Source organism: Lissotriton vulgaris, chromosome 3_1, assembly GCF_964263255.1.
Source record: "Lissotriton vulgaris chromosome 3_1, aLisVul1.2, whole genome shotgun sequence".
Classification (NCBI taxonomy): domain Eukaryota; kingdom Metazoa; phylum Chordata; class Amphibia; order Caudata; family Salamandridae; genus Lissotriton; species Lissotriton vulgaris.
This window is the reverse complement of record NC_141689.1, coordinates 1,540,577,353-1,540,602,386: the sequence shown is the minus strand read 5'-3', so window position 1 is coordinate 1,540,602,386 and position 25,034 is coordinate 1,540,577,353. Positions and strand designations below refer to the sequence as shown.

Here is a 25,034-nt window from a genome sequence, read left to right as displayed (position 1 = left end):
CAATTTTGGACAAAGTTACTCCAGAGGCCTAGCCCCGCCTTCCGAGGGCCCAGACGCCATTTTGAGACCCGGCGGCAGCCGCCCTCCGTCGTATCTTTCAGGAGTGGAAGAAACTTCTTGTGGCGACAAAGACAGAACATCATGCTGTTGGAGCAGGACATTTTGGTTCGGGCGCCAGGGTGCAAAAGTGGAGCCTTCATCCGGGGAGGTGAGGGAGGCTCGTCCGTGCCGCCTCCCCTCCCGGCGCATCCCACGCCGTCCCTTTGAATCAGGGGTGCACATGATGACCACCCTACACCCCTGATTCCGACTCTTGGGGGACCATCGTACGTCCGGTGTTATTCAAGTATGCCCATCGGACATTGTGTGTCCTGTGCTGCGCAAATATACCAGTCGGGCATTGTATGTCCTGTGTTACGAAAATATACCAGTCGGGCATTGTATGTCCTGTGCAGCGTAGGTATATGGCCGTCGCCCGGCTGGAGGACATCGGCGCCGGACCAGGGCAGGGAAGCCTCCTACCTGTGGAGGCGGGAGAGGCTCGTCCGGGTCGCCTCTCCCTCCCTGCCCACCCTGCATCCGTTCGATGGAGGAATTCGTGATGGCCGGACCAGGAGATACGAGGGAGGGGGTCATTTGCATCCACCCCCTCCCCACTCGTGGCCCGGGGGGGCGCCATCCCTGGAAGGGTAGTATGGGAAGACCATTTCATTGCCTGCTTTGTGGAGCCTCTGGTACCTTCTCGCCGGCGATCTCTTTTGGTCCATGGCTACTGGCAGGCCCCGCCCCACACGTGCTATGTGTTTCGGGTGGGCGGGACCATCGAACTGTTACATTTCGAGGACTTCCGGAGTGAGCATAATATTTTTTATATTTCTCCTATTAGTGCAGTTTGTTTTAGAGAGTGTTCTACTAGTTATTCCATTTACCGTTGGTTGTGTGTTTTCTTTACCGTAATTAAATCCTAAGTTATATAATAGACGTTTGGCTTCCTTGAGTCCTTTCTCTAACGGGGGTTGTCTACACTGGCCTGTAATTGTGTTTGTTTTTCAGAGTGGGGGAACGACAGAGAGCAATCAGTCCCAGAACTCCAACATGTCGTTAAAATTGGTCTGACGAAATCTGTGCCATCGAGCATAATCAAACGGGGTGGTTCTATCTGTCCTGTCTGCACTAGTCTGATTGGTCTTTATCTCGCGCCTTTTCCCTTTCTGTCGGCCTGTTCTTTCTGTCGACCCTCCGTTCTTACCTATGCTCTGCAGAGTCGGGCATTGGGCTTTCCAGTGCCCGAGACATCTACAGAAAGCACATTGGTTTTGTTTTAAATCTGTTCGTCCTGTGCATAGTGTCGGGGGATCACTTTCGGGTCGTTGTGTCCCGGGGTTGACTTGTCGGCACATCCCTTTACACCGTTCCCTTTTCATGTCTACTCCTCGGAGCTGTGCCATCGCTGGCCCTTCCCTTTGCCTACTAGACGTTTGGAGGGTTGTCCGTCGCGTCCCTTCACCTTTTCTAAATTCGTCGCCTTCCCTTCGTCGTGTGGCTTCTTTGCGCCACATACCGAGACTATCGAGCATAATAGGTGTTGTTTCATTCCTACGAAGGGCTATTTCTACCGTTTCTATTTTGTCAAGATCGAAGGATCCTCTCAGTGGCCACTGATTTTCTCGATCTTTTTTCGTATATTTATGCCACAGCTCACTATAGGCTATAGCGATCAATCCATGCTTCATGAACATGTCCTTATTAGGGGTGCCTTCCAGCGGAGCCGGATGGTTCATCTCTAATAAGCGGTCCGGGCTAAACAGGCTACTAACCAGTGGGGAGAAGACAGGCATGACGGATCACAATGGGATAATAGTCAGCACTACCTATCTTATCACTGCATGCAAAGACTAGACAGAATATTTCTATTCTACGTTATTTGCAGGTAGTGAATACCTCATGAACCAATCTTGAGCAATCAATGTTAGGTCAAAAAATAAAAAATCAATATGGTCAATGGGGAGAATAAGTAGGCTCGCAAAGGTTTGCGTCACCTACCCTTTCACTATCTGCAAAGAGGGGACCTATTCTTCCCTATTTGCAGACAGAGAATCTCCAGAAAACAATCTATAACAGTTAATCAATGGGGGAGGGGCAATTGTTCAGTGGGGGAGAAAGATAGGTCCGACGGGTGCGTACCTATCCTTCGCTGTTTATAAAGGGAGAGCCTGTTGTTTCTCCGTTTGCAGACAGCGAATCTCCAAATAAATTAACGAAAAGTAATACTAGTATTTTCTCATCAATTATCAATCACTTTCAATTATCAATCACTTTCGCAATTCGTCGTGTTTACACGACCTTACCCGGACCGCATGGACAGTTTCTTGTCTTCCGAATCCAGCGCCCGATCGTCCTCTTCTCTTCGTACTTCTCGTGGCACTCCTAATGGTTCCCAGTCAGGACCGCAGATCACTCGAGAGAGGTCTGTTCGGAACCAGTGAAGTTCGGATGATCGGCTGTCAGACGAGGGTCTATCGGACAGGGTACCTTCCGATCGTTGCAGTCGTTCACTCTGTCGTCAGGACCTCTCCCACTGGATCCACGAGTCGCTGATGGGCCTCACGTTGGGCGCCAATTGTTAAAAAGGGTTTCAAAGACAACCAGTAACCAAAGACCCTTTTATGTTGCCCGGCGGTGTCGCCTCTATGACCCACCAATATTAATCAATGAAGAAGCAGGCGCTGGAGACTGGAAGGCAGGAAACGAGGATTTTATTCTCTCCGGAGGAGAACACATCAATTCAGACAGCAAGTATCGTCACGAGGTGCTCTAACCACATCTGAGGCCTGGCCTCTTATACTAGGGTTTATGACCTTTATTGCACGTCACACATTCTCGCAACATTTTGACATTTGAAAGAACATCCTCGGAATCTCCCCTTCAGGCCCGTTCCCACATGCATTTACAGTTGAATTCCCCACCCCGGTCACAACAGGTGATGAGTGTCGCGCAGCAGGGCATTCCGCTGATTCACGGAATGCATGGGGTTGATCGGATCTCATAGGGTGGGGGCTTTGATCGGCTCGAGGGTCTTTTGATGGGGAGGGGAAGCTTCCTACTGTACGGGGTAATAAACAGTATCCGCAGGGCCAGGTGGTGGCCTGGGAACAAGGAAGACAAACGGGGACACAGGAAAAAGGGGTTTTGCATCAAAGGACCTGAGACCATGAAAGGAATGAAGGGAGGTGTCGCGCTGGGAACAGGATGGGATTCTGTGGCGGAGCTGCGCTGAAGAGGGGTTTATGATCCAAGGCATGAGAGAGCGGGGGTTGTCAGCGTGCGGGGGATGCTTGCGAGGTTAGGAGAGAGAGAGAGAGACGCGCCGGCTATCAGCGAGGGGCAGGGAGGCCATGGTGTTTAAAATGGCTGCTGCTTATGCGCAAGGCATGTGAGAGTGGGAATGACCGGTGCGTGGGGGTCTTTCGTGAGGGTGATTCTGATCGTAACGGCTAAAATATGGCGGATGTGCATGACGAAAAGTGTGGCATCGGAAAAAGGCAAGATGGCGTAGATAATGTTCACCAAACTGTATTAATTTTCCACACATCCAGCAGACAAGCATCGTCATTGCTGAACTTACTGTTCGACAGTGGTACGCCGTATGCCATGTAAGATCTATCAGCGAAATTGTCACATCAGCATATTCGCCTGTCCTTCTATAAAAGTGTACTTGTCTTTCCACCACTGAGCTGATAACACCTCCTCCACTGATGCTGTAAATTTGTGAGAAGGAGGAGAATCTGAAAACATCATGGCTCGGGGATCCAGTTATAGGGTCCTCAGCTTCACATCAGAAGAACTGGAAATGCTGCCAGAGGGCTCCCTGGCAAGGTACTCTCAGTTATATTGCCCTAGACAAACACATCAGTAGATAAACAATGACTGCATGAAATATAAGCCTATGAAGTCATGGACCTAGAAATACCAACACAATGGGCCCAATTACGAGTGAAGGCATTATTTATCTCCCCTGATAAATAACAATATCATTGAGAACGTTATTTATCTGGTGCGATAAAAACACCTACTGTGAGTTCATGGGGAATAACATGGTTTTTGTTGTTTTGAACGCACCAAAATCCACATGTTATGGTAAGTACCATAGGGTTTTCCTAATTAAATTCACTCACTAGCATGTCTACCAAAGAAAGTGTGCCAAAGCAACTTTCACAATCTCAGAATGTTAGCTGTACACCATTCAGAAATGTGAACATTAATTAGGAGGCTTTAATTTGTAAAAACTCCTGCCTTATGTTTAGAAGAAATTAATAGAGTTCTTTTGCATGGTACAGTGGCAGAGGTAGAAGAGGTTTGTGATGATGACCAGTTTTGCTTCTTTGGTTCTGAAGAGGAGTGTAGGGAAAATGAGGACTTGGTATCTGCAGGTGTAGCAGAACAAGAGAACGGTATTACTGTTGATAACTTTCAGGAAGAGATTTAAAAAAATTAACAGAGTATGTGCAGAAACACCGGATTGTATTTCTATATGTTGTCGATGCACTCACTACAAAAGTCAAACTAGTTTTGTTATTCTTTCTACAAAAACTGAGCAAGACAACACAGATAAGCGGAGAGAATTTGCAGCTTATTTAGTTGTAGAGGATGGCTTTGATTGTTCGACATGACAAATGATATGCAAGTACTGTTATAATAAGTTGAAAGACAATAAAATGCCAGGTAGAGCAGTCCACAACAATTTAAATTAGTTCCAATCAATCAAGAACTACAAAATTTAAATGTTTATAAATCAATTCTAATACAGTGTTCACAGCATTCAAAGCTCTAGTCCGTATAGAGCCAAAGACAGGGAAGTTACATCCAACAAAGTCACAGAAAGCTCTTAAAGGTAGAGTTGTGCACTTGTCATTAGATTTCAAGCTGAATTTTGAAACAGCAGGGGTGCAGATAAGTTTGGAAGAAGCACTTATTGTTCTAGTCAACTGTGTCCCTACCAAGAGCAAAACAATATGGCAAGAGCACGTAGAGGTTAGTAAAGTAAAAAGAGCAACATTATATCTGGTTCAAAATAATATTTATTATAAAGATATGTAGATGACCCATCAACATCAAGATGTTAGATTGAAAAGGTGGATTGATCCTGATCAGAATACATTTATTAACATTACAGTATCCACCTTCTGCATTCTAAAGAGATTATTGGGTATGCAATTGATCTCTTTCAAATGAAAAAAACAAGAGAAGCTTCCTTGAATGTGTGGGAGAAAGGTTTAGAAGCTCAATGTTTTCAGCATCTCTTCCCCACAGGAATGGGTGGTAGGTATTATGACAGGCCTGTACAGATACCAGAAGCTGAGTACAGATCAACTAGGCTACACTCAGAGGATCGTTGATTTCGTCAGTGTATTCCCTATATATTTCACCTTTTATTTGAGGGTGATTTGTCAGGCCTATCTTAGCAGTAAACCATAATTTCAAGACAGTAGTGAATCTGGAAATTCTCATTGCAAGGGAATTTGTGGACAAAGTTCAAGGAAAAGATGAAAACCTGGAATACAACTTGATTAATTTGATGGCATGCCAAAGTGGCACCAATGAATATTGGCATAGCCTTTATGGTGAGCTAAAATTCCTGTTGAGAAACCGAGTAGCACCGACCTGGTTCATAACATTCAGTTGTGACAAGTATTCATGGAGTGACGACCTTGAATACTTGCGAGAAGTAAACTCAAACATAAAAGACATCAATCTGAAGGCACCAGGAGAACTTTGTTCACTGGACCCTGCAAACAACTGCATTTATTTTAACCATAGGTTTCAAGCGATGATGGGTTTCACCTGCAACAAAACTAATCCTCCTCTTGGTAAAGTAAGTTTCTTTTGGCACAAAGAGTATCCAGAGAGAGGTGCTCCACATATTCACATACTGTTATAAGGAAAAGATGCTCTGAAAATAGGAACAGACACTGATAAGTCTGTCTGGTCTTTCATACAACAATATGTTACAGGCACTATCCCAAAAGATGTTGTTGACAAGGGCTTGAGACAATAAGTTCTAAGGTTTCAAAGAACAAGTTCCTTGCCTTCGGTAACAATATAACTGTAAGAAATATTAGTTTGTGAACTACCCCCAAGCGTCAGACTGGATCTGGAAGGTTTTCGTCAGCAGTACCCCTGCGCGTCGGAAGGTGGCGTTGTGCGGCTCCGAATCTGTCGTTGGCGTTGTGGTCTCCGAAAGGACGTAGCGGCAGCTACTTAGATGACGCCCTTGCGCGCTGACGTCAGTACTGTACACAACTTTCTGCGCCAGGAACGTAGAACCATGCAAGATACTGACAACTGGTGCATTGAAACTAGGGCCCTGAAAGGGAAGACCTTAACCCTAGAAATCAGTTTGAAGGTATGTAACTTGTTCATCTGAAAGAAACACATTAGTGATAGATTCCTTACCCAAGAATAGATATCTCAGCAATATCAACCCCGGTGGTGGGTCTGCGAACCAAGATCACACCAGGAAGTCCCCGAGAACAGAACGGCCAAAGAAGCCGTCTCTCCGTAATTGGATGTCCAGGCAATAGTGCTTGTAAAAGTATGCAGCAAAGCCCACGTAGCTGCCTGACCGATGTCTTGTATGGCGACACCATGTCCCAATGCCGTAGTGGCAGCCATCAGCCTGGTGGAATGGTCAAGCAGCCCCACAGGAGGCTCCTTTTTTTGCCAGAGAATAACAGGCTTTAATACACAAGACGACCCATCGGGAGATAGTTTGCTTGTGTACGGCCCGACCTTCTTGGCGCCTACGTAGCCAACAAAGAGCTGGTCATCCACCCAGAACTGTTGTGTGCAATTCAGGTAAAATGAGAGCGCGCGTTTTGGGTCCAGACGGTGGAGCCTCTCTTCCTCTCTGGAAGGATGCGGAGGCGGAAAGAAGGTGGGCAAGGTGATGGTCTTCCTTATGTGAAAGGCAGTGACAACATTTGGCAGAAAGGATGGACGTGTTCGGAGCACAACTTTGTTCGGATGGACAGACATAAAGGGCGGTTTGCAAGAAAGAGCCTGGAGCTCATTCACTCTCCTAGCAGAGGTGATGGCAACCAGGAAAGCAGTCTTCAAAGTTAACAGACGAAGAGGACAGTTGTGAAGAGGCTCAAAGGGAGCGCACATTAAATATGTGAGAACCAGGTTCAATTCCCACTGTGGCATTACGAAGGGAATAGGATGGAAAAGATGAGTAATGCCTTTGAGGAAATCTATTTACAACAGGGGACTTGAAAAGAGAGGGCTGATCAGGAAGCCTAAGAAAGGCTGAAATAGCAGACAGGTAGCCCTAGGTAGTGTCCAGAGCAGAACCCTGCTGGGCCAAAGAAAGAAAGGACAGAAGGACTTCTGAAAGAGGGGCAGAAGGGGGATCCACAGCCTTTACTGTGCACCATACCACAAACTTGTTCCACCTGCAGGCGTATACCAACTTAGTGGAGGGACGCCTGGCTGTAAGAATGACATCACAGACTTCAGGAGGCTAGTCGAAAGGAATAAACTGCTGCTGCTCAATCTCAACGCAAGGAGGTGGAGAATGGACAGGTTTGGGTGGAGGACAGTCCCATGCTGCTGCGACAGAAGATCCTCCTGAAGAGGCAGTCGGATCGGGGGATCAATGATCATACTGAGCAGCTCGGGATAACAAACTCTTCGAGGCCCAGTCTGGAGCCACAAGAATGACATGGGCCCGGTCGTGCCTGATTTTCTTCAGCACTCTGGGCAGAAGTGGTTTAGGCGTACAACAAACCACAACTCCACTCGCGACGAAAAGCGTTGCCTAGCGAGTGCCGCCTTGGAAATTCCAAACGCAGAACTGCTGACATTGCATGTTCTCTTCGGTGGCGAATAGATCTAACCAAGGCTCTCCCCACTGTTAAAAGAGACCTTGCACCACCTCCGAGCGAAGACACCATTCATGATCCACCATGCACCTGTTATGTTATGTTAAATGTTTTTCTAAAGCGTACAGCTGCCCCAGCCAAGGGGCGGCCCGGCGCTGCCAAATCTGAATAACACAGTATCCACTGAAGTCTACACAGCTAAAGTCAATCCCAGCAATGTTAAAGGGAAGAGGAAGGTTTTGATGGCTTTTCGGAAAGCAAGCAAGTCTTCAATCCCTCGGATGTGTACCGGCAGCGAGTTCCACAACTTGGCTGCCAAATACCGAAAAGAAAGACCACCAACTCGGCAAAGTTTAATCCGTGGGACAACCACCAAGTGTTGTCTATGCGAATGCAATTGTCGATGGGGCACCTACGGGGTCAGAAGATTGCTCAATAGACCCGGACTACCGTATTTAAGGATCTTAAACGATAAGCAGAGAGCTTTAAACTGTATCCGGGTGTCGATCAGAACCCAGTGCAGTTTCCTGATAGTAGCCCTGACCGGACACCGACGGGGAAGTCCCACCAGCGTTCTCGCTGCTGAGTTTTGAACTCGTTGTAGTCGTTGTATGTCAGCTTTATTAGCCTGCGGCTGAATTCGTCTGCACTGGCGTTGAGTGAACCTGCCAGGTGTTGAACCACCAGGGAAATGCCCTATTGTTCCAGTCATGTCCAGAGGCGCAGGGCCTCCTGACATAGGGTTCACATACCACCCTGCCCTGTTTGTTGCAGTACCACATGGCGGTGAGGTTGTCTGTGAACACCGGCACTACTCTACCTACACCTTTTGACAGAGGAAAGAAATGCCTTCAGTGTTATGTTAAATTAATTTTATAACTCGCCCAGCTACCCAAAAAGGGTTTCCCAGCGCAACCTGAAGGAACCATGAAAAAATGAAAAGAAAAAATTATTGATTAAACAACCATGTTTTTAGTACCTTACAAAAATTAGAGTAAAGTGTTTCTTTGCGGATCACTGTGGGGAGGGAGTTCCACAAAAGCGGACCCAGATAGGAAAAGGAACAGCCACCCATTCTTGTGAGTTTGATCCTGGGAATCAAAATTTTTCCTGAGTCGATGAGCGTAACAAACGGGCAGGCTGATAGGGACGGACTAGCTTTTGTAGGTATTGGGGAGCAGTACTAGTCTTAATCTTGAACATGTAGTTCAGAGCTTTAAATTTTATCCGATTAACCACTATAAGCCAATGCAGATCGCTCAAGGCATTGGAGGTAGAGGACATTTTGGGGATTCTACAAAGCAGTCTAGCGGCAGAATTCTGTACCACCTGAAGCTTATGTAATACATCTTTATTGGCTCCCAAAAATAGAATGTTCCCATAGTCCAGACGAGATGTTACAAGTGCCTGGACAGCAGTCCTTTGGGTAGCATTCGGGAGCATCCAGATGATTTTCTTCATCCATTTTAAAATGGTGAAGCAGGTGACTGCCGTTTTTACTGCATGTTGCTTCATAGATAATTTGCCGTCAATGATAAATCCCAAATTGCGAACTTGAGAGGTAGGCAAGGGTAAAGGCCCCATTTCTGTGGGCTAATGTTGAGGACCCCAAAGGTCAGTATTTTTCCCAAAAATAAGGACCTCTGTTTTTTCACCGTTGAGCTTGAGTAGATTGAGTTGCATCCAAGATGCAATATTACTCAAGCCCACTTGAAGAGTTGAAGGTCCTGGCAGCTTTTCCGCAGAAAGGGAAAAGATGATTTGGGTGTCATCAGCATAGGAAAAGAGAGATAACCCCGCCTCTTCTGTGATTGCTGCCAAAGGTTGAACATATACATTGAACAGAAGAGAGGACTTAAAATCGACCCTTGCGGAACCCCATAAGGAGGAGAGTGGATTTTAGACATAGCCTTAGATGAAAAAACTTGAAAGGTCCGCTTGGATAAGAAAGAAGACAGCCAACCAAGTGCTGTCCCGGTAATACCAAGAGACTGCAGGGATTTAATTAATACAGTATGAGAAACTGTGTCAAATGCAGCACTCAAATCTAGTAATATGAGGGCCACTGGGTTACCTGCATCTAAGCGCTGGCGTAATATTTCGGTAACCCTGAGAAGAGTTGTCTCGGTTGAAAAACCCGCTCTGAAGCCAGACTGGGAGGAATGTAAAAAATTTGAAGATTCAATAAACTTTGTTAATTGGGAGTTTTTCCAAAATTTTGGAAAAGATAAGAAGTAGCGAAAAGGGCCTAAAGTTGGATGGCTGGGAAGGATCAGCATTAGCCTTTTTTAACAACGGGAGGACCATAGCGTGTTTCCAATCAGCCGGCACCAAGGCTTCTTGGAGCGAGGCGTTGAGTAGTTCCATAACGATTTCCAGGGAAGGCTGTTCGAATTGCAAGAGTGCCGAAGCAGGGAGGAGATCACAAGGAGATCGTATTTAATGCTACTTAAGATTTTTTTTAAAGAATTAATGTTGAGGGGCACCCACTTTTCAGGATCGCCCGGAGCTCCAGAAGGTTGATATGGAGCCTGAACTCCGCCGGAGACCAGAGGCCTTGGATCATCGCTTCTCCCATGTGGCCGCCCCATCCCAGGAGGTAGGCATCTGTCACCACTGTGTGCTCCGGTTGATGAAGGGACAGGGATCTGTCATTGACCCAATGCCGGTTCGTGAGCCACCACTGCAATTGTTGCGCAGTGCCCTCCGAGATCTGGACGTAATCAGACAGGTTCCCCTGATGCTGCGCCCACTGGTAACTTCAGGTCCCACTGCAGAGCCCGCTTATGCCATCTGGCATGATTGACCAGCAGGATGCAGGAGGCCATGAGGTCCAGCAGCCTCAGGGTCATCCTGACTGAAACCTAGGATAGAGGCTGAAAGATCAGAATCAGAGCCTGAATATCCTGGACTCGCCATTCGGGAGGATAAACCTGAAAAAGCGTTGTAGCCAGAAACACTCCGATGAAGAGGATCTTCTGAGAGGGAATCAGGTGTGACTTCGGCACATTGATGGAGAACCCCAGCAAATGCAGGAGGTCAGCATTAGTCTGAAGGTGGGAGACGACTGTCCGGGGCGAGTCCACCTTCAACAGCCAGTCGTCGAGATAGGGGAAGACTGGAACCCCTGATCTGCACAGATGAGCGGTGACCACCGCCATCACTTTCGTGAACACTGAGGGGCGTTGGTAAGGCCAAAGGGGAGCACAGTAAACTGAAAGTACTGATGGCCTATTGTAAACTGCAGGTAATGCCGATGGGCCGGCAGGACGGGAATGTGGAAATATGCGTCCTGCAGGCCCAACGCTACCATCCAGTCTCCAGGGTTGAGGGAAGACAAGACCTGAGCCAAGGTTAACATCTTGAGCTTCTTCTCCTGAAGGAAGCAGTTGACGTCCCTGTGGTCTAAGATAGGACGCAGTCCTTTGTCCTTCTTGGGTACCAGGAAGTAGTGGGAGTAGCAACCACGACCTACTTCCATTACAGGGACGCGTTCAATAGCTCCCTTGGCCAAGAGAGCCATAACTTCCTGGTAGAGAAGGGCCAAATGATCCTCCAACATGCGTTGGAGTGCTGGTTGCATGGAGGTAGGGGTAGTCTTGAAGGGGAGGGAGTAGCCCCTTCGACTATCTGCAAAACCCACTTGTCGGATGTGATGTAGTGTCAGTGGGGGAGGTGATGGCAGATCCTGCCGCACACTTGCAACTGGTGGCCCTGAAAGGTCGGACTAGGAATGTTTGGAGGCTGCTGCAGGGGGGTCATTGGTGGACTGGCCCACCAGTTGGCCCCTAGAACCACAATGCTGGGCCCCACGTCCCCGACCACGCAGTGGCTGGGTAACTTGTGTGGTCCGGTGGCTCTGGGTGGAACATGGTGGGGCACCCCTTCTGTAGCCACGAAAGGGGCAAAAAGAGGACTGCATGGGGCGAGAAGTTGCTGCGAGGCCCAAGGATCTGGCCGTAGCCCTAGATTCCTTTAAACGCTCAAGCGTGTTGTCACCAAAGAGGCAACGGCCATCAAAGGGCATGTCCAAAAGTGTAGATTCAACATCCCCAGAGAAGCCAGATGTTCTCAGTCAGGCGTAGCGCCTCAGGGCTACCGGCTTGGAAACCTTTCTGCCCAGCGAGTCGGCGGTATCCAACCCACACCGGATGTTGAACTTTGCTGTGTCTCGACCCTCAGCAACGGCGCAGGTGAGCACAGGCTGGGCGTCCTCCGGGAACTGCGGCAGCACGTGCGCAACTGTATCCCACACCGTGTGTGTGTATAACAGCCCAAGAGACATGCAGTGTTCACCGACCGCAGTCCTAAGCTGGCGGAAAAAAACGTCTTCTTCTGAAGATGGTCCAGCATCTTGGATTCCCTATCTGGGGGAGCAGTAGGGAATGTGCCCTTTGAGGATGAGGCTAGGACTACCAAACTCCCAGGGGTAGGGTGTTGGGAGAGGAAAAGTGGGTCGCCTAGGGCTGGGCAGTGGAGTCTGGCAAATATCCTGTCCACAGGAGCCCCTGTGCACAGCTTGGACCAAGTGCCCAGAAGGATGTCAGTGAGGGCCTCCTTAAAAGCCGGCAGGGGCTCAAAAGAGGCTGCTGCCGACTGAAGCACCTCAGTCAGGAGTTTAGTCCTGACAGCCACAGTAGGAAGCTCGCAGCCCAGGGCTTCAACCGCCCTACGCAACACCACTGCGTAGGAGGATCCCTCCTCCATAGCCGCAGTAGGGGGAGAAAGCATACCAAGGTCTGGGGAGGTATCCAGATCACTGGCATCACCCAACTCCTCTCGCCCGTCCGGCTCCTCAAGTTGGTCTGCTAGAGGGTCAACAGACACCTCCAGTCCTCCACACCCTCCTATGGCTGACAGTCAGGGCGGTGGGCAATGTCAGGGATGAACTGTGGCTCAAAAGTACCCTACTGCGCCACTACCGACGTCGGTCCAGCACCGTGTCCATGTCGTGGGGGAGGCTGGGGTCGACACTGGTTGGCGGCACAACTGGCGTCGTGGGTGTTGCCACTGAAATAGGCACCGGGGAAGGAACCGTGAGGTCGAGCCGCCGGCATCAAAGGCACAGGTCCCCCACAAGAGTCCATGGAGACCGAAAGTGCGCCTGCGGATTGGGCTGCACAAAGATCCTGTGCAGCGTTTCGTAAAATTGACGAAGCTGGGCAGGGGACTCTCCGACTCCCAGAAAAAGAAGGGAAGAGCTGAGCTGTCCTAGCAGGCTCCGAGGAAGGAGCCGGAAAGCGGCGACGCTCCGGGTCCCGCGGCACGTCGGCCTACGGATGGGGAGTAAGCGAAGCGTGGTGATGCTTCCCCGCCTTCTTGTGCTTCGACTTACCTGAGGAGTGTGAAGACTTCGATGACGAGTGGTGATGGCTCCGAAACCAAGTCCCGCGACCTTCTCCTCGACCGGTACCTCGAGTGGAGCAGAGCAGACTGCCGAGCCTCCAAAAGCTTACGGGACCACACCTGAAAAGACATCGGGTTCCGGGCCCAGCAGTTGGAGCACGACTTCGGGTAGTGGTCGCGCTCCAGGCACCAAAGCCACACAGGAGGCGCGGTTAGGTAACCAACATCAACTTGTGAAATGAGTCACAGGGCTTGAAACCTGGCTGACGGTTGACAATCAACGGGCACCAGCAGTCGAAGACTCAAAAGACGTCAACAAAAAGTTAGAAAAGGCTAGTCAAAAAGCGACTGAGGGGTAAGCTCTCTCCGGTTCTGCGCTGGCTAGTGGGGGAAAAGAAAGAACTGACGTCAGCGAGCAGGGGCGGCATCTAAGTAGACAACGCAACGTCATACCGTTGACCACAACGCCGAACGTGAAATCGACCAACACCACCTACCAATGCGCAGGGGTATTGCTAATAAAAAATGTGTCCGGATCCAGTCTGAAGCCTGTGGGTAATTCTAAGATAAGGAATCTATAACTAATGGTCTCTTTCAGATCACTTAGTTGACCGCATCGGGGATTTCCACCTACCACACCCTCATTTTCAGGCAAAGGTTTAACACTGTGGGATGAAGGGCACCAGAACCACAACTCAAGTTCTCACAACATTATTGATTCCCGATTGATCAATGACAGAATGTTCCCTTGAAAGAATTTGTTTCTCTCCCTACTAGAAGGGCACCACGGAAATGGCCAAGCACACTTGTGGCCCTCCCTTCTTTGACTGCTGCGGGCGACTGCTGAAACCAACCTTGAGAAGCACCATCTTTCTTAGATGTCTCCAAGGTCGCCTGTTTCTACATCCCTGGAGGCCTGGCTTTAAAACTGTATCCAGAATCACTTCACTGCCAGACACCACACCGCCTCAGAGACCCCTTTTTTGCCATCCCTGGGAAGCCAAGTCCCACAGGCAGCAGTCCTGGTGGTTGGGAGCAAGGTTCGGGTGTCTGAAACCAAGACGTCAGAGTGAAAAGCTGGGAAAATCAAGAGGGAGCAAGGTGGGCCCCAGTGCAGTCTGCGGGTCCAGCCCCACTTTTCAGTTTCCACTGGCCTGCTGTTTGTCAATAGCCTCTAGTGTGGCAGAGTTTAAAGGAGGCAGGCAGTAGAGGGAAGCTGGTAGAGAGTGGGTGAATTAAACAATGTTCAAGAGTTTAAAAATCTAAACTTTGTTTGGATGAATTGTTTTTTAACACGATAGACCTAATTATGACACCTACTGTAAGGGATTTTTTTACCTGATTTAAAGTTTGGCAGATGGGTAAGTCTGTCACAAACATGACGGATATCCTGTCCACCATATTACTAGTGCCATTGGATATACACTGAACTTCTATTACAGCAGACAGGATATCCGTCACGTTTGTGAAGGAGTAACCAGTCCACTGAATGCTAAAATTAGGCTCTATCTGGTAATTAGGGAGTTAACGTTTTACCACAGGATCGGTGAGTATTCATGGGATGTACCACAACACCAGGTAAGCCCGTGGACATTGACTGGTTAGTTCTTTGGGAGTTTATCCCACTCCTCTTGATATAGTTGAATACACAAGTTTCAGCAGCCTCAAGTTTTTTTCAATTGTCAGATTTTGCTCATGTATTTCTTAGTTATCCAGGGAGCACTAAAAAGAACTAGTTGCAAATTTTGATAAATCTTGTTCACCAGAAGGAAAGCAACCATTAGTTTCCGATATCAAATAGTATGATAATCAGAGAAATCACTTTTGAGCCTTTCAAGTAATTCTCAATAAAACGCAGTGCCCACCAATGTAATATGTCTCCTGAAATCCAACCAGCCTGAAGTTAAGCATTGACAAAGACAATTAATAGTATGACTGAGGGGAGTCTATTCCTTATAAGGACGAACCCATGACATACACAAGGCACATGGGCACTCAACCGCATAATAATATAATAAAATATTATAAGGATTTATAAAATAATATAAAGCCTCTATCAGACTCTTTTACGAACTGGCATACAATTCCTCCAGTAGACACAATGCAAAACAAAAGCACAAAAAATGCAAAAGTAAACAGCAAAAAACGAAAAATGGGTAAACATTTTTCTTTATCGATATCACTTTCTTAAACAGTCAAAATTTACGTTACCTCCATTTTCGCATTTGTCCAACGGGGAACTTCTACAACCATATTAAACACCTTCTGAAATAAAAAAAAAAATCAAACCATTATTTTCTCCGACTGACAACCATTACCGCCACTCCTTATTTCTCCTTTCCTATACACTTCAAGAACAAATGTGGCATATGGTTCAGATCCTGTCCACAAAGTGCACTCAAATAGTTAAAAGGTGCTGCTACGGGAATAACTTTTAAATTCACAGCAGTGAAATATGTTTAAAGAAACACACTAACCCATCTACAAATAAACACAGTTTTTGTTACCTTAATATGAGCTCTCATTTACTTAACGTCTTCATTTTTTCCCCACAGTGGTTCTTTATCAAGTTTTAATAAATGCTATCACAGCAAGTACAACCAGGGTGAGCATGATGTGCCTTTTTATTCACATTACCCTAGTCCTGAAGGTTATACCATGCAACAGCATTTTCTTTACCTTGTATTGTACTGCATTGTAGTAGGGGGTTGACCACACAACTCTTACTACTTTGCTGTGTTCGATATTATCTAAGTTTTATTATGACCATCAGTCATTTCTGACAGGTTCTTCTAACAGGGTTCCAGCTTAGTACATGTAACATGCGAGGGGCTATGTGTTGACGCTACTGGGGCCTCTCATCCCTTGTGGTCTCCACTGCAGTGTTGAATGTGTCGCAAGCCCAAGCTGTACATCTAGTTCCTGTTCTTTTTATTTTCTGTAACTTAGCGCTTGGGACCATCTCCGTAGATCATCCACCCAAAAGTAGATTGCAGGGTCTAGCGGCACCTTCCAATACATGGCAATGCACCTCTTTGTCAGTCCGCGCACCAAGTCTATAAACTTCTCTTCGTCCCTTGGATCCTGTCAGTGGATCCTGGTCCACTAACCTTTCAGCAAGCTCAGCTATGAAAGCCAACACTACCGGGCATTGCCAAACCATGGGGTAAAAATCTGATTCTAATAGCATGTATCTAGGGCAATTTGTCATTGCATCAACGTACATCCGATCTGTGTGCTTCAGGATCAGGCTGATCAAGTGAAGATAAGTATATAATTCAATCTGAGGTTTCTTGAGGCAGATTTCACATAATTCAAGCATTGTGTTTACATTTTTACAGCTAAAACATGTCCAGTACATGCTTCCCTCTTCCCTTTAAGTTCAGTATACAGTAGTGTGACCTGCCTTCCTACTATGGCCAGGATTTAATACGAGATGTAATACAGCGGACTTGTTTTTATCACCAGATGCTGGACAATGAGTGTGTTATATGTTAGAAATTGCCCTACCCTCGTACCATACTTCTCTCTGATGTTATCAAACGAGCGTATCAGAGTGTGCTTGAACATGTCATCCAAAATCGCTAAAACTGACATCCACCAGTTTGGCATGTGAAACAGTCAATGAAGCCTACTCTGGAAGAGTGTACATTGGTATGTTCAGGGAATATTGGGGTGGAGTTCAACGTATGTCTCGCTACCTTTATGAGCTTGTGTAATATCACCTAACTAGGGTTTTTGCCTATATACTAGACAAAAATGGTGTACTCCTTGTATTTGTAGATCATCCTTCCAATCTAGGATGACATAATACCTACTTATCTCACTGGCCATTGCAATTGAGCTGCTGCATAATGTATAAATCGTAGCTTGGGGCCCCAAAACCTCCCTTGGTCAGGTGCTCTGTGCCCTGCATAGAGCGGCCCTTCTCCTGCCATTGCCCTATATCAAGGATGGCTGAAAGCTTAGCGATTCCCTCAAGACTGCCTTATTTAACTCTACCAGTAGTGCTGCAAAGTAGTATAATAATCTAGCAGAACTAATATTTGAGCTATCGCCACCCGAACCACTGGTGAAAGGGGCAGTGTTATCAAGAATGCTAGTGACTGACGTGTTGCAGCAACCACTCTTTCAAGATTGCAGCTGGTAGGATTCTTGTAAGTGTAGTAAATATTACATCAGAGGTATTTGAAAGTATTAAGCTTTCGAATCAACCTGGCACCAACCTGCGCTGTTCATTAGTGATCCGTCTGAGAGGAAATATAGATGATTTATCCCAATTCGTTTTAAACCACGCAAGTTTCCAAATCCATTCAGTATTGATAGTACAGTTAAAACTGTAGTGTAATCGTGATGTACATAAATGAGCGCTTCACTGGCGTAGGACGATACAATGTTGCCGCCCACATCTATTCATCAATCTGGGCCTTTCAGTCTAAGAAGACATGGTTCCATAGCCTTCACAGAGATAGCAGTGACAGTGGGGACCCCTGCCTTGAGCCTCTGCTTATAATGAAGTGATAGGATATCAACCTGCTCGCACACACCCTAGCTTTCAGATCTGTATAGAGCAGCTGTTCTCATTGCAAGACACCCTGGGCCCAACCCATCCTCCCAAGTACCTCCATGAGATATGGTCCACTTAGCCTTTTCAATACCCAGTGAGGCTATCAAGTGTGCTGAGCGCTCCTCGGGCACGCTGTCCATAACACAAAACAGGTATCTAGAGTTAAGAAATGGGTTTCTACCCAAAAATGTAACCCACTTTGATCTGGGTGTATTATACCTTTAGCGAACTTCAGCAACTGATTGGCCAATATCTTTCCTAGCATAGAGGCAGTAAGAGTGAACATCTAATGGGTCTCTCCCCAGTTGAGGGAGGGCCACTATCAGTGCTCCCCTCACTGTATTCAGTAATACCCCATTCCTTTTTGTAATCTTGTCCACTGACGAGAGCCAGGGTGCGAGTTTAACTTAATGCATTGGATAGAAATCAAAAGGGAACCCACCTGTCCTTGCCATTTTACCCCTTGCCATCAGCTCCTATCGCCAGTTGTATCTCAGTTATTGAGGGTTTAACGTTGCATTTGAGTAATTCTTGGCATGCTTGTTGTTTCTAACTACCCTTGCAAAAAGGTCATATCTACTTCTGGAGAGAATGTATACAGGGCTTTATAATACTATGCAAAAGTTTCATTACTTTCCTGCTCGGTGATTGGAATATCCCACTGCGCTGTATGGATAGCTCTGATATATATTCTGATGGTCTCTGCTTTTAATAACCATAAACTGCATGTTGGTGGATCACATATTCTCAATAATCTAACTTTCACAGTCTATCTAGCAGGGCTACGCAGTCCAATTTCTCAGCCTGAGCTGTTGGGCAACTCATTGGTTTCCTGTGAATAAAACTACGATCAGGATCTGTGGATTTTTTTTTAATAAGTAGAGTCTACTGAAGACTGAAAGATATGTGATGTTCCCAATAGTCACAAATGGCACACAGAGGAATAGAAGTGGGTAACAATAAAATGCCAGAGGAGCGGGAAACGCAATTAATGTGAACAACTATAAAGGTATAAATGAGTAGGGGGACTTGGCTAGCCAGCCATGATGGCGGACGCACTCCAGATCTCGGCCCTGTTATCTGCCCTAATAGATTAGCCCACGGTGCCATCACACGCCTATTTGGAGCCCACATACGCCAATTAGCAGTGGAGTGCTGTAAAGCTGGTTACTGATGGCAAAACGACGAATTGGTAGATGTGAGGCGACTGGCACCCAGGCCCGCATGGTGAGCTGTCCATGAATCTGCTGAAGGCCGCACGGAACAGATGCATTGCAAACCAGGCACAGGGCCTCCTAGGTAGCAGTCGGCACCTCCTGTAGCGTGGAAGGTGAGAGTCCAGGTCCTGGTGAGGGCGCTGGGGATGAGGCACCCGAAACTAAGCAGAAATGGCAACCTGAGAGGGACCCCTTGAATTACAGGGCCCAGGCTTGTACGGCAAGCCTGCAATGCATCGTGAGACAATATGGGACCTGACTCTTGCTGCAGGCAGCGAACATATGGGGACCAGCTCATGAGGACTAAGGTGACGCCCAGACCAGAGTGGAGGAGAGCGACGCACCCTGCGACGAGACCTACATGGCGGATGCTGATGCTTTGAAAGGTCAGTGCTGAAGGACGCATCAGAGAAGTCGCACTGTGCTCTGGGAGCCAGAGGAGCCTGCACTCCGACCAGAATCCACCCAGCAGACCAGGTAGGGAGATGGGTGGACGAGTCCGGGGGTCTTATCGGGCCCGGGTCAGCAGCCCTAGCCCTGCGCTGGTGGCACCTGGAGGACCGGCATCACCGCCCAGTTTCAGTTGGAGGCACGAACAAACTGTCTCTTCGCGACGCCGCCCCCGACCTAGAAACACATTGGGCCCCTGTAGCTACCCGGCAGTCTCGGCCCCATAATTCGGGCAGAACCGTCTGTGGCAGGGGCCGCCTGAAGCACGCCCCTTCGCGTCCCGCAACAACACAGTGAGGCCTGATAGGGCACATACAAGAGAGGGCTCTGGCTCCTGGGTGGCCTGCCCCCGGATCAAACATCATCAGCAGGCTCCATAGTCATACAGCCACGTTGTGGCATGTGCACAGACTTCAACATGCATACTCTATGCCGCCTTGCACACTAGGCCAGAGGGTGGGTGGCAGACCTTTGCAGAGGCCCAGGGGCCTTATTAGGTCTAGGCCCATCGCCCCACTGACATATACATGAGGCAATCAGAAGGCTGATTTCACTTCTCGAACCATCGTAGCACGCAGTATACACCCTGAGGATCTGCCGAAATCACCGCAATCTCAACTCCCTCCCACCAATGCTGGAATATGAGAAGAAGTAAACAGAGAATCTGAAGTATCTGCTGGGTTCAGACATCTCATCGTCTATGTAGACCCTAGCCTCTTATCACCCCCAGAGCCAGTGACTGCAGGAGGTGCGCAGCAACTCTTCTCCCTCTTTGCAATCGGAAAAAGTAAGCAAGTGCAGCGAAGTCCAGTGGCACTCAAGATCGTGCAGATCTTGACAGCAAGCACTACTTCTTCCCTGAGACTCCCTAGTGATGGGTCAACAGCGTGCTGGGACCGGGCCTGAACCTTCCCAAACCTGTCGCTAACATCAGGCAATCCTAACAAAACCAGGGGACATCAGACGCCGCAATAGCCCTCTCATTAGAGTCTAAGCTAGACTTCGTCCTACAGGCGGTAGAGAAGCTGGGAACATCCTTAGCACAGACGCGCACATCTCTTAAGGGTTACATGCCAACCTTCGGAAATTAGCTGACAAGGTGCGTAATGTGGAACTCAAAATCGCTGAGATCCGTCCTGTCACCAGAGCTACAGCAACAGACATAAAGGATCTAGCAACACAGATTCAAACACTGGAGCACAAAGTAGGGGACACAGAAGGCCGCTCCCGCCATAATAACATCTGTGTAGTGGGACTGCCTGAAGGCACGGAGGGAGCTGATGCAGGGACATAAAAGGAACAATGGCTGAGAACTCTGCTACCATCCGGAATGCTCTCTGCTTTCTTTGCGGCCGAGAGGGCTCATCTGGTGCAGTCGGCCCAGCCGCCGCCAGGAGCGCGACCACAACCCTTCCTCTTTTTTTTTTTTTAAATGTTTATTTTTGTTGCAAAATACAAATAGTATCATCATCATCATCAGTCACATAAAAGCTCACAGTCGTATGGCCTATTCATAACACAAGGTAAATGTGAAATGGAATGTATTGTGATAGTTCCCACTGGTTGTGTGACAAAGTCATTATTCAAGGTGATCTGATGAACAGGGAGTATAAGTGCATCGTAAAAATTACAATTTGCGTTTTATGTTTTTTAAATAACAGTGAACATAAACTAGAAAAACTGCACACGTAAATCGGCATGTCATTGAGGTAGCGTCGATAGCATCTAGCATCATAGTCGTCATAAAAGGGACCAATCCGACATTCCCATACCCCAAGTCCCACCCCATCCCCCCCAGCAAACTCCCAGCACAAAACCATCCCACTCCCATATGCGTTGCCCTCCAGCCAACCCCAGACCCAATCAGTGCTCTTCTTCACTCTCAGAACCCTCAAGATCTTCCTCATCCAGTGGCTCACATGTGTCCCCCGTATAGGAGTTCCAAGGCTGCCAAACCCCGTTCCATTTACGCGGATTATCCCGTAATTTGTATACTGCTCTTTCAGTCAGCATGAGCATGTCCATGTTTCGGATCCATTGAGCCAGTGTGGGGAGATCAGCCGACCCCCATTTCTGTGCTATGTCACGTTTGGCCGTGACCAGCCCTATTGTGGTCCACGCTCTTGCATAAAAGGTAAGGTCAGTAGGCCCCCCAGACATTCAGCAGGCACATCCGCGGGTCCAAGGTGAGTGAGGTGTTTAGTGCCTGGGCTATGGTACGTAGAACCCGTTGCCAATAGCTAACAATCAACGGGCATTCCCATAACGTGTGTATAAACGTGCCCTCTGCCCCGCAGCCCCTGAGACAATAGGGATGATCCGCCCTGTGCAGTCTATGTAGTGTCGTGCGAGTGTAGTAAATCCTATGCAGAATCTTTAACAGTACCAGGCGGAATTTGGAGGATATGCCTGCCTCACGAGGGGACGCCATGGCTGCGTTCCAGTCGGTTTCATCTAGATCTCCGACATCCGTAATCCATCTGTCTTTCAGCTTCTCTAGTGGGTCAGGCATGTTATTAATCAATTTGCGGTAGGTCATCGAGGTCGCCCCTTCCTGTAGGAAGTCTGTGAGCAGGCGATCCTCCAGTGGAGAGGATTCTGATGGGGATGTGTCTGGTGGAATTGCCGCTTGTAGGGCGTGTCTAACCTGTATATATCTGTACATTATCCCCCAGCTCATACTGCTCCTGTAGAGTTGCAAAAGGAATCACCCCCTCCCTCGTCCATAGGTCCCCCACAGTTGAAATCCCGATGTTATCCCACTGGGTGAAGCCCTTGGTACGTCGTAGATGTCCCAATGCTTTTGTGTCCCATAGAGGTGTAAGTTTTGTAATGGTCCCATCCCATTTCAGTTTTGCTTGCGCCTTGTACCATAGACGAACCGTGTGATTCGTGGGCCCAATGAGTTTCGCCGCGATACCGCGGTGGTACAGTGGGGCCAACAAACTGTTCATACCCAGTTGTGCCCTATCTGCTTTGAACGCTGGATCCTCTTGCGGGGCGTGTATCCACTGATTAAGGATCTTAAGCTGGGCCGCCCAGTAGTACAGCCGTATGTTGGGCAACGCGATGCCCCCATCGTACCAACTCCTATTCAACTTTATGTGCGAGATCCGGGCTGGCCGGTTCCCCCAGAGCAGGCCCGTGATCTGTGCTGTTATCTTTTGGAGGAAGCTATCCGGTATCAAACGTGGAGCGTTTTCAAGAATATACAAGAAGCGCGGCAGGGCCATCATTTTAAAGAGCGCTGCCCTTCCCAATAGTGTCAATGGGAGTTCTTTCCAATGTTGCACATCATTACGGAGTCGGAGCAAGGGAGGCTGCAAATTAAGCCGTGCGAACTCTGCCTCGTCTAATATGGATCCCCAAATATTTAAAAGAAGTGGGCGCTATCTCTAGCGGACAGGAGTCCGGGAGTGGCGGGAGCGGCCCCTGGAGCTCGAAAATTGTCGATTTCGCCCAGTTGATGGTGTAGCCCGAGACTCGCCCATGTGCATTACAAAGAGCCAAGAGGTTAGGAAGGCCGTCCTCTAGGTCAGTGAGGTATATCAACATGTCGTCCGCGTATAGGGACACTCTATCCTCCCATTGCGGAGTCCATTGGATCCCCCTCAGGAGCTGCGTGGTGCGAATAGTAACCGCCAATGGTTCCAGAACCAGAGCAAAAAGGAGGGGCGAAAGCGGACATCCCTGTCGCGTGCCACGACCTAGATGAATGGTTCTAGAAATATGGCCATTAGCCACCACTCTGGCTACGGGGTCTTTGTAGAGCATACGTATCCAGGAGATAAACACCGGACCAAAGCCCATACGTGCGAGCACTGCAAAAAGATAGTTCCACTCCACCATGTTGAACGCCATCTTGGCTTTAAAGTGAGAGGATCGCAGCTGGCTCTCGCAGTAGCGAGAGTCTCGCTACAACCCCATGCACCCTGCGGAGGTTTAGGGCCGTACTTCGATGTGGCATGAAGCCGGATTGGTCTGGGTGAATCAATTGAGTTAAGCACGGCAAGAGTCTATTCGCCAACACTTTAGCTATAATTTTGGCCTCTGGGTTCAGAAGGGAGATGGGTCTATATGACGAGCATTCACTGGGGGGTTTACCCGGTTTCGGGATGGCCACAATAGTCGCCATCCGTTGGTCCGGCGGCAACATCCCCTTCAACCTACATTCCTCGTACATTTGAATAAGGGGTGTACCCAAGGATTCTGACATGGTTTTAAACCACTCGATGGGTATTCCATTGGGGCCCAGGGCCTTACCCGAATGAAGGGAGCCAATGGCTAGTTGAATCTCGTCCACTGTCAAGGGCGCGTCGATGTCCTTCGACGCCTCGTCCGTCAATTTTGGCAGGGGCACATGGTCGAGGGCAACACGAGCCTCATCCTCCGCCACCACTGTCGTAGGGGTGTATACCTCACTAAAATAATCAGCTAGGACCTCCACTATCTCGCCAGGGCGGGTGTGGACGACGCCACATGAGTCAGTGAGCTGTAGGATATTTCTCCCTCCCCCCTGCTTCTTGTCTAGCCACGCCAAGAGTTTGCTAGCTTTGTCCCCGATGTCGTAGACCCTATGTTGTGTCGCAGCAATATCCGCCACCGTGACCCTCCTTAAGTGGTCGGTGAGGCGACGTTGGTGGACCTGCAGGTCGTGGAGTGTATCGTCCGAAGGATTTGCCATATGGGCGGTGTTGGCCCTCTTGAGGCCCAATTCTAAGTCTAATGCCTCCCTCCTGTGTGCTTTTTTGTGGTTCGCAACAATGGCAATGGCTTGGCCCCTAAACACGACCTTATATGCTTCCCATAACGTGGAGGGGGAGTCTACCGAGGACCGATTCTCCTCAAAGTAAAGCCAGGTGGCTTTCTTCAGGTCTTTACTTATCTGTGGGACTTTAAGATAACCAGGGAAGATCGGGAACAACCGCTGTTGTTTAGTCTCTGTGGTAGTGATTGTCAGAGTGAGCAGAGAGTGGTCCGAGATGCCCCTCGGCTGTATACTTGTCTCGGCCACAGTAAGATGCCAGTTGCCCAATACGAGAAAGTAGTCTATCCTGGAGAGACTATTGTGGGTGGCCGAGTAGTATGAATATTGTTGCTGGCCAGGGTGTAGTGTGCGCCATACGTCCACCAATCCCTGTGCGTCTAGAAAGGTCTGGAGCCTGATGGGACCGTCAGTGTGTGCTCGGGAGGGAAACCGGTCGAGGGTGTCCGTGAGTGTCATATTGAAGTCCCCACCTATGAGTAGGTCCCCATCAGGGAGGTCCAATAAGAATCTGCCAAGGTCCGGCAGGGCTACAGAGTGTAGCGCCGGCGGTATATATACTGAAACTACATTTAACAATTTCCCCTCCCACTGACCATGAACTGCCGCAAAGCGGCCATGGGCATCGACTGCTGTTGACTTCACAATAAATGGAGAGGATTTCTTCTGCAAAATACCTGTACCACGGGACCCTGAAGTGAATTCCGCATACACTATCATTTGATAACCTCTCCTATCCAAGGCCTTCGTGGCCGCCCCCGTCAAGTGTGTTTCTTGTAAGAGAACAAGAGCAGGCCCCTGTCGTC

The 25,034-nt window shown here is 48.4% G+C and overlaps 1 protein-coding gene across 1 annotated transcript in view; it reads right to left on the bottom strand.

Annotated features, from left to right (window-relative positions):
- Window positions 1–25,034, bottom strand: part of PPA2 (inorganic pyrophosphatase 2) — a 560,296-nt gene that overhangs the window by 315,497 nt on the left and 219,765 nt on the right. The window contains exon 4 of the mRNA XM_086962038.1: window positions 15,441–15,494. Within this exon, the coding sequence (XP_086818164.1) occupies window positions 15,441–15,494 (54 nt within the window). The remainder of the gene's footprint in view (window positions 1–15,440; window positions 15,495–25,034) is intronic.